This window comes from Syzygium oleosum, unplaced genomic scaffold (genome assembly GCF_021117445.2).
Source record: "Syzygium oleosum isolate NSW1041296 unplaced genomic scaffold, Sole_v2.1 Sole_v2.22, whole genome shotgun sequence".
Taxonomy (NCBI): domain Eukaryota; kingdom Viridiplantae; phylum Streptophyta; class Magnoliopsida; order Myrtales; family Myrtaceae; genus Syzygium; species Syzygium oleosum.
Window position 1 is genome coordinate 156,257 of NW_026607506.1, and position 10,631 is coordinate 166,887.

The 10,631-nt window shown below is 42.8% G+C and overlaps 1 protein-coding gene across 1 annotated transcript; it reads right to left on the reverse strand.

The window, feature by feature from the left end:
- Positions 1-3,785: 3,785 nt before the first annotated feature.
- Positions 3,786-6,975, reverse strand: LOC115675906 (isoflavone 3'-hydroxylase-like). Its single transcript, XM_030598714.2, has 2 exons — positions 6,028-6,975; positions 3,786-4,626 (listed from the first exon to the last, which is right to left on the reverse strand). The coding sequence occupies exons 1-2, from the start codon at positions 6,934-6,936 to the stop codon at positions 4,006-4,008; spliced, it is 1,530 nt and encodes a 509-aa protein (XP_030454574.1). The 5' UTR covers positions 6,937-6,975; the 3' UTR covers positions 3,786-4,005.
- Between the last annotated feature and the right edge of the window lie 3,656 nt (positions 6,976-10,631).

The window sequence follows — 10,631 nt, forward strand, 5'->3', positions numbered from 1 at the left end:
CGCGGTTGGAGAAAGGACCGGGCCATAGCAGTCAGAGAGGGACTGGAGGGTCCGGTGGACGGGCTCTTTTATGAGGAGGAGGTGGCCGATGATGGGGAGCGAAGGTGGGCTCGGCAGGAGATTTCTCTTGTTGCTTCTCTGCAATTTGAGCAGGAAGAGAAGGAAGATAAGGGAGGAGGATGCTGCAGAGATGATGTACACCCTCGCGTCTTCCATTAACATGTGATGGAGGCAACGTTGTAGAGAAGACAGAGAGAGGGGGAGAAGAGGTTTCATAGGGTACGTCGGCTCTAGCTTTTCACACTTCAGTCCATTTCTACATTCATCACTTATAACTGCAATAAGTTAGTATTTGAATCGTAGGATTTTTTTGAGGAAAAATGATAAGCTGACAGTCTCCACCACATATTTTGTCAAGGAAACCGGGTCCCTTGGAATATTAAGTAGGATCCCAATCGGTGAAAAGTCACTGGGAGCCCCGCGCCTGACACTCTGCTCTATTCCCGCTACTTTCTTTCTCTTCTCTCTACGGAAATTAAAGAAATAAATGAATGAAAAACAGAAAACATGAAACAGAGATCTCGAGTAAGTCGCAACTTCAGAGCGTCAAACGAAACTCTTCTTATTGACCAAGAAGAAGAAACGCACTTCCCTCACCTTTATTATTTCAATCATGCCAACGAACTCAGAAAGAAAAAACACAGCTTCTTTCCTTCTTGATCTCCGAACCCAAAAAAATTGTATTCTAATAGACTTGTATGATCTCAGAAGTTACAGAAAGAAAGAAAAATCATATGTATTTCCCCTGGCTTTAATAGCTCGACAAGAACTCAGAAAAAGAGCAGCAAAAATTGATGGAGAAAAAGAGCGCTGGTCAGTAATTTCCTCAAGCCGAGACTGAGCAATCGAGGATCCGGGCGATGCTGTGCACAGCGAGGGCGTCGGAAGGAGAAGACGTCGGGCTCGAGGACAGGGAGCATTCGAGGGGTGGAGTTGTGGGCAGGAGGGTCGACAGGCGAGAGCCTGTGCTCAAGAGCTTGAGTAGCAAGAAGGCAAGGTGTTGAGGGATGACGTTGTGGGGTGGTGGAGACAGCAGCATTGGTGATGGCGGGGACGAAGAGGATGGCGCAAAAGGGGAGCACTTGAGGGGTAGATGGCGGGGAGGACAGAGGCCCAGTTGCCGAAGTCGCTGGAGGAATTGAGGAGGAAGTAGAAAGGGAAAAGGACACAAACAAAACGGTTTTTAAACTTTAATTTAATATATAATTTGATTCATGAATTTTTAATTTGTTCAATATAATTCCTAAATTTTATTTTAATGCTTGATGTGGTCCCTGAACTTTTAATTTGTTCAATTTAGCTCCTGAAGTTCAGGGACTAAATTGAATATGTACTAAAAGTTTAGAGACCATATTAACTAAATCAAAAATTTATGAATCATATTGAATATTAAGTTAAATTTCAGGAATTATATTAAATAAATTAAAATTTTAAAAATTATCTCAAGAAAAAATTAAAGCGACAAGAGAGAGTAGAAGGACGGAGTAGTGCAGAATGAAAGATGGAATCAGACGTGGGGCCAGTCATGTACACGTGGCAACTGATAAGTGGGCTCAAGTAAAATCCCACACGTAGCTAATATTTTCTCTCCACTTGGTTGCCCATCCGGTTATCCATCTCTTGCAAAATAAAACATGCGGTCCAGCCTGCACCGTTACAATTTGCCCATGACGGGCCGTTATCCTAGCCAGGTCCCTTTTTTTTACATCGGACATCGCAAATACTTCCTAGTTCTTCGCTCCAAAATCACCGTCCTCCGATCATTGACTCAACAGTAGTAATTATCTCGTTTCGATTGACCAATGTCCTAATCAAACATCGCAGCCCTTGAATTCCGAATTGATGGACGATTGTGTACCGAGAAAGGAACAAACACTTGATGATTAGATTCTAAAATTGATGAAATTAATCCCTTAATGACATCACAAATCTTTTCGAACGAATAAGAGCAAGTGTTTGATTGACAAAATAAAATAAACAACCGGATATAGATGTCAAGGAAATTGCATTGGCGAAAGTAAATGTTGTTCGATGTTTGTGGGTGTCCTTTTCTCTTCACATGCGCTCCTTTTATAGTCCATGTATGGCTAGCCTTTTTTTATAATAGGATATATGCACTAGAAATCTTAAAACTTATCACAAAAATGTAATTGAATCCGAAAACTTGCAAAAGGTCCAATCGAGTTCTAAAACTTGTCAAATTGATTCAATCGAATCCTAAAGTTAACACCATCTAATTTACTAACGGAAAATGCTGACATGGCGCTAACATGTCATATTTTATTACCTTTCCTAAGACACGTGACAATGATGCGACGTCTAACAAACGCCACGTCAACAAAAATAAAAATTAAATTAGAAAAAGCTTTAAAAAAAAAAAGAGAGACCCCAACCAGCGGCTGCGGCAATGGCCAAGCCCTCGACGGCGGACGCTGCCACAGCCACCGAGAAGGGCCGGCGGAGGTCACATGGGCCTTCTCGAAACCCGGCGACTCTCGCCGACCCCGGGCGAGGCCCCACCGGTCCCCGGTGACGGCATGAAGCCCCCGATCTAGGGGAGGGTGCGACTCTTGCCACAGATCTGAGCGAGGGTTGCCGACCCTCACCTAGGGCTGGCGAGGACCGGCGACACCTCGCCCAGAGTCGCCCACCCCAGGCGAGGGCCTGCGACGGTCGCTCAAATCTGGGGCGAGGGTCGCGCCCTCCCCCAGATCCAGGGTTGTAGGCCCTCGCCCGGGGCCGGCGAGGATCACCGGGCTTCGGGAAGGCCCAGGGGACCTCCGTCGGTCCTTCCCGGCAGTTGTGGTGGCGGCCACCGGCGAGGGCTTGGACACCGCTGCAACTGTTGGTTTCGGGTTTTTTTTCATTTTTTTATAGCTTTTTCTAATTTAATTTAATTTAATTTTTTTTTCAACTTTTTCTGACTTGGCGCTTGTTGGACGCCACGTGTCTCAAGAAAATTAATAAAATAAGACATGTCATCGCCACGTTAGCATTTTTCGTTAATAAATTAGACGGTGTTAACTTTAAGACTCGATTAAATCAATTTGACAAGTTTTAGGACTCAATTGCATCTTTTGCAAGTTTTAGGACTCAATTGCACTTTTGTGATAAGTTTTAGGACTTCTAGTGAACATATCCCTTTAATAATCATTCCTACTCATTAGAATCAAATTTCGGCTCCATACTTGATTCTATAATTGTTCCCCCCTCTTATTGACTCGATTGCAATAGCTGGATAACTATTATCGTCTAAGAGTTGGGAAAAGTGTCAGAAAAATAAAAAATTTATTGCAATTGTGCTAATTTAGTCTTGAAACTTTTTTTTTGGGTCAATTTAGTTCTAAACTTTTTGAACTAGTGTTAATTCGGTCCTTCTGGCTAATTTTGGCCGGATATTGCTGACATGGATACTAGCTAGCCTATGTGGCACGGCTGGCGCTAATGTGAACAACTTTTAATAATATTTTAGTATTTTTTCGATTTATTTTTTTATTTTTCTTCTTTTTTTTTTCCTCCTCTTTCGGCAACCGGCCAAAGGACCTCGCAAGCCACTGGCGAGGCATGTCCAATTTTCATGTTATATTTATACCCTTCATTTTGCAATGTTTCGGGCATCCTCTGTCTATCTGCGAATTCCATCAATTGATTTCAACAAGCCATGGGAACTCAGTATGCCACGCCAACCATATCAAAGTCATCGGTGCACCAACAGATGCTCGAAATAGGTGAAGAGAGGAGTGAACAATGTTGTTAGTGTCAAAGTAAACCAGGGTTTTTCTCCTTAAGAGAGAGGCCTAAAGCTGCATAGGCCTCGTAAGTATGCCACTGATGCTCACGATCATTCCTCAATGAAGCGGTCACTCCTAATTTCCGTTTATTTGATCATTCAAAATGTTGGAGATACATTAGTAAGATAAATTCTCTAGAGGACAACCTTCCTTCTCAAAGCTGTGCAAGAACATTAGCATTCATGCATTCACGCGCTTTGCACATAGCCTCCAATGGCTCTCTCTTGGGCATCGTGAGTCCCGTCCCCTCCGACAAGTCCACCGGCTCCTCGCCGACTCGTTCCCACTCGAAGCACTGAATGAGCGCGGCAAGAGCTGAACTTACCACTATGTTGGCTAGGCCAGCACCGGCACAACTCCTCCTCCCCATCCCAAACGGCAACAACCGGTACGAATGATCACCTTCCAATCCCTCGCACCTCTCTGGTTTAAAACTTGTGGGATCGTCCCACACTTTCGGGTCTCTCTGAATTGCCCATGCATTTACCAAGATCATGGTGCCTCGAGGCACGTCGAACCCGCCAACTGTGCAATCCTCAGTAGACTCGTGAGGCACTAGGAGTGGCCCCGGCGGAAACAATCGGAGCGCCTCGTTGATGATGTTTTGAAGGCAAGGCAGCTTGTGGATGTCTACTTCGCCAGCTAGACGGTCTCGGCCAACGACGTCGTCTAGTTCTGCTCGAGCTTTTTTCATGATGTCCGGATGGTTGAGTAGGAGGGACATGGCCCATTCTATTGTCGCCGCGGATGTGTCCGTACCGGCACTTAACATTGTCTGCCGTGAATTGGATATAAGAAATTAACTAAGTATATGCTCAGTTGTTTCAAAAAGATGAAACTTGTTCTCGAAATTGAAGAACAATCAGGTTCACTCGTAAAGACGCAAATGCAAAAGAAAAGATTCAGTTTTAAGTGCAAACTTCATCTGTTTTATGCATCATGTGGACATAGAAGTGTTTCGACTAGCTAGTGCCTGTACTCCACGAGTTTTCCTGATCAAACCATTTTAACTTGCATAAGTTTTCTAAGTAGGTCTATCAATCCCCAATTTCGATCAATTCGATCTACCATTGAAAAAAAATTTGCCTGGCATAACTTTTCGCCATGTCAATTTTCCATGGTGGCTTGTCGATGGTGGCAACTGGCAATTTTTTTTTAGACAACATACTTTTATATGGTTCGAACAGCTTGAATCCATCGGAGTTGGAAAACATGTCGTAAGTTCAAGGAAAAGAAAATGAAAATCCCACTTAAGCTATTTGCTGAAGACATGACTAAAGATCCACGGGACTTGTGTAATCGACTCTTTTACACATATTACCTTAAATGAGCTCTTTCTTTCTAACCTTTCTCCTCTTTCTTCTTTTTTATGAACAACAATCAAAATAGCAGCTACCATTCCAAAAAGAAAAATTCGGGCAAGATCCTAGTACATGTGAGTCGTTAGATGTGAGCCCAACTCATATGCATTGTTTAATTTACATGGACCATTGGATGAGATGAATCCCATATGAGCTCCACGTGACTTAGCACTGGGCGTACATCAAATCGAATCAGACAATAATGGCTACGAAACAAGACCCTGTTACTCAAAATAGAAAAGAAAATTAAGACCAATTGAAAGGATGTACAATACAAAAGGAGGCAATTCCTCTGTGCTTTGTGAAACCGGTTTCGGACTCTATGGAGCAAAGTAAAAATATTTAAATTAATATAGATCGTTAGATTTGAGGTATCCAAAGAAAACAAGTCATTGTTAACGGTCCCGATTCACTTTGATGGTAAACCATCTTTCAAGCGCAATGGTCAAACAAAAATCTTTGCTTGGGAAGGAAGCCAAATTTTTGTTCACGTCATGGCATACCCACGATAAACTAAAAAATTGGTGGCCTCTCATTTTTTATGTTATCAACATGCTATCTTTTAATTATATTAAATTTTATTTATTAAGCAATTTCATTTATTTAATGAAGGGTGTGAGTCAGATTCAACCCAAACCACTAATTAATCTATCGCGTTTCGCTCGCTTCTTAGCTCTTTCCAAAAAAGAAGGCCGACATGTTCTTAACACGATGGAGCTCGCATGGCGATGTTGCAACAAATGACTTTGCTTTCCCAAATTAAGAAAGATAGCACTGTGTATGCATAAGTCAACTCAAGTGAATAGAACATGTACCATGATATGGCCTTTGATGATGTCGTCCGAGTAGCCCTCCGAAAGCATGGTATCGATCATCGTCTTGCTCTCCACCTCTCTGCCGCCGTCGCTCCTCCTCCTTCTCGACCTGACCTCGTCTATCAGGCCCTGCAAGATCGCATCGGACCTCTTGGCCGCCTCCACCATCCTCCGCTCTCTCCCCTTGAAGTCCACCACCTTCCTCAGCGCCGGCAAGAAATCGCCCGGGTCCGTCCCGCTCAGCTCGAACATCTCCTTTATCACCTCCCTGAACCGCCCGGCCACCTCGGCGTCGCCCGCGTCGATGGCGGATCCGAAGTAGCGCTTCCCGGAGACCATCCTCATGATGATGTTGAAGGACAGCTCCTGCAGCCTCGACCTCATCTCCACCCTCGCGAAACCGCCGCCCCGGGCGGAGGCGGCCGCCTCGTGGAGGCTCCTCACGAGTAGCCCGACTTCCTCCCGCCGGACGGCGAGGGAGCCAGCGAGGCGATGCGGCGAGAGGAGCTCGAGGGCAGTGAGGCGGCGGAGGTTGCGCCAGTGGGGGCCGTAGGGGGCGGTGCCGATGGTGGTGTTGCCGTAGGCCATGATCTTGCCCGCGAGCATGCAGGGGCGGTTGGCGAGGACGATGTCGTTCCTGGTGAAGCACTCCTCGGCCGCGGACGGGGAGGACACGACGACCACGGGGCGAGAGCCGAAGGAGAGGGAAAGGACCGGGCCATAGCGGTCGGAGAGGGACTGGAGGGTCCGGTGGACGGGCTCTTTTACGAGGAGGAGGTGGCCGATGATGGGGAGCGAAGGCGGGCCCGGCGGGAGATTCCGCTTGCTGCTTCTCTGCAATTTGAACAGGAAGAGAAGGAAGAAGAGGGAGGATGCTGCAGAGAGAATGTACACCCACGCGTCTTCCATCGAGAGAGAGGATGGGGAGAGAGATGTAACAGGGAAGAGGTTTTATAGAGTACGTCGGGGTCTAGCTTTTCACACTTTGACCATTTCTAAGTATTGTTGAGTAATGCTACGTATATCAAAATTACTTCCAGAAGCTTGTGTACAAAACTCTATATTGCCTATATTTATTCCTTATACATTCATCACTAACAACTGCAGTAAGTTAGTATTTCACATGTAGGATTTTTGTCATCGGACATTGCAAAAGCTGTCTAATTCTTCGCTCCAAAATCACCATCTTCAAATTGTCGACTCTGCAATAATAATTATCCTATTTCAATTGATCGAAATCCTGGTCAAACATCGCATTCTTTGAATTCCGATTTGATGGACGATTGTGTACCACAAAAGGAACAAAAACTTGATGATTAGGTTCTAAAACTGATGAAATTAATCCCTTAATAAAAACACAAAGCTTTTCGAATGAATGAGAGTAAGTGTTTGATTGACAAAATTAAATAAATAGCCGGGAATAGATTTCAAGTAAATTGCATTGGCGAAAGTAAATCTTGTTCTTTTGATGTTTGTGCGTGTCCTTTCCTCTTCAGATGTGCTCCTTTAATAGTTCATAGATGGCTAGCCTCTCTTAATAATCGTTCTCACTCATTAAAATCAAATTTCGACTCCATGTTTGATTGTATAATTGTTCCTGCCTTAGGCGCTCGACCGGACAACTGATTGACTCGATTGCAATAACTACTTAAGTGCAACTGTCAATCAACACCTTCTATAACTATTACCGCATAAGAGTTTTTTTTCTTTTGGTCAAACCGCATAAGAGTTTGACTACAATAGTTATTCCCGCTATTTTTAGCCTTGCAGTCGTTTGATTTCAATCACATTTCGCGAGTCGATGCCCATGCTTCTCGTAGCGTCATTGACTAGAATAATATCGACTTGACTCAGCCGATGGATGGGAAAATTGTTCCTCCCTTCTCAACCTACTTCTATTGGCTTCTTACGGTCGATGTTGGTGTTTGACCGTCGGCTGTTATTTACGGTCTATATAATCACGCGCGTTGGTCAATATATTGCTTACTCCTTCCTTGTTGACACCAATCATGTTCTACTAATCAATCAATAATCATAATCAGACTCGATTTTGTTTAGTCGATGACTTTGTTTTATCACTATGGTCCGGCTTTTGAAATTTCTCTATGTCTTGATGGTCTTGACACTTCCTCATAAATGTGGCCCGAGTTAATATCATATTTAACGTCATAGTTGATATATGGTGAATGCAATTAGATCTTCCTAACTTTAATTATTTGACATCAAAGTTGACTTCTTAAGGGTGCCAACAGATATATAAAAATCTATATAAATGAATCATGTACCAATATATTCAATATTGATGTAAGTCTATCTTTAGTCATTTGTAAATTAATAACCATTCAATTTACCAGTACCTTCTAATTTTCTTAATAATCTCTATCCAAATTTTTTTTCTCGACAAGATTCTTTGACAACACCTAAAGCTTGTCACGTATTGAGCTCCCACGGATAAGTGCATTGATAAACAGGGATAGATATATCATGGATTTGGGTCAGTTGATCTCGTCTCAAATCTATCTTGATAACTTCATTATTTCGAAAATCCATTCCAGACCCGTCACACATTTTCACATAAAACTTCAAATTTAGCTTACCAAAACGGTGCGATCCTAATATGGTACCAGCGACTCATCCTAGTATTCTTTTAGTAAATAAATTATTTCGAACTTATACAAAAAAATCACTTCTATGTGCAGCAACAACCATTGATCCAAAAAATGGGTGTATGGCATCATGTCCCAAAAGCTCTGGATCAGTTGACTTAATTAACTGCGCAAAAAACTAAATATATAGGAATCGTTGGTGTGTCAACTGAAATTGAAGGATACGGTCAAAGATTATGTCCTGTGACTTTCTGGCCGTCGATTGTGGAAAGAAGATTGCCATCACACGGGAGCCAACCGGATCAGATCGAGGACACTTCTGTCTGACGAGGCCTCAAGGTCAAACGCACCGACATGGAGAGAGCGCCCTCACACGGTAGAAAAGCGTGGAGTCCCCTAGAGTTATCTATTTTTCCACTTTTTTCGTATTTGTTACCGTTAATATTACGAAAAAGTCCAAACTAGATTTATTTTCAAATTAATTTTTTGACCACCAAAAACTCCAAACCGGTATAACCGTGACAATTATACCCTCCGTTAGTTTCCGTTAAATTTTACCGTTAAATTACCGAGTTAGATAACACGTGACAGTTGACGGGTATATCAATTTAGGGTTTTATCCTATGTTTGTCACAAGTGTGTCATTTTATGATTTTTCTTGATATTAATCCAATTTATCGGAAACTAATGGACCGATTTAGTGTTCTTGGTAGTCAAAAAATTAATTTTGGATAAAATTGTTATAGATATATTGATTTGAGATTTTTCGTAATATTAATCATATTTATTATACAAACAGAGATTGACAACTCCTCTTTTTTTTTTTTTTGAGCTAGAGACAACCACATGTGCCATAACTTTGAAATCGTTGAGTGTCAGGACTTATTTCGTCAAAAATGGAAAATGAAAGTCAAAGTTTGATTAAATTATTAGGTCAGAAATAGAAAATGCTAATAGATATATTGTAGGCACACACAAGTGTGCGCATAAAGCTTAAAATAAAGAAAAAAAAATTAAATATTAAACTACGTTTTTTATCTAACGACTTAAGTTTTTAAAATAATTGGCAGATCAAATATCTCAATACCGTATGTGCTAATTCGACCTAAGAAGGTGTGGGAGCAATGATATATGTTACATCTAAACATTAATTCTTGTGCATTGCTTCGTAAGACCCTTGAAGACAATAATCCCTCATACGGTACAATAAGAACTTCCAACTGGGTTTCGAAGTCTTGATCTAGTGACCTCTACTTTAGCATGTTTCCTCCTATCAAGAATGATTCGGCCTTTGGTGCATGTTAGGAACGTGGACTGGTCTAAGTTCGATAGATTCAAGCACGAAAGAGAGGCCAATTTGTATTTACATCGACGCGTATGTTCTCTGACCGAACTGTCGTGTCCACCATAAATGGTTATGACCCGAGTATGAATACAAGATGGGAGTCGAGCGTGCTTTTGCGAGGGAATTAAGGCTCCGTTCGTTTGGCGGAAAATATTCTCCCGGAAAATATTTTCCGGGTTTTCTGGTGTTCGAGGGGCGGAAAACGTTTTCTGTGGGAAAATTTTTTCCTTCCCCCCTCACAAAATAGCCTAAGTCTACGAAAAATGACTTCCGCTTCTTCAAAAGCGGAAATCATTTTCCGGAGCTTCTTCTTCTTCTTCTTCTTCACTAAGGTCGCCGCCGCCGCCACCGTGCCGGTCGCGGCCGGCCATCGCCGCCGCCGCCGCCTGATCGCCATTGCCGCCGCCGAACGTTGGCCATCGGTCGCCGGCCGCCGGACGTCGCTGCCCGCCGCCGGTCGCTGACGAAAAATATTTTCCGAAACTTTTTCATATTGATCGCCGAACACCGAAAAATTATGTTCCGGAAAAATATTTTCCAAAAGGAGAATATTTTCCGCCAAATGAACGGAGCCTAAGACTCTTTTTCCTGTGATAAATTGACTTCAAGGTACAAAGAGATTGTTCAATTATTACTTCTTTTGTATCCTTAAC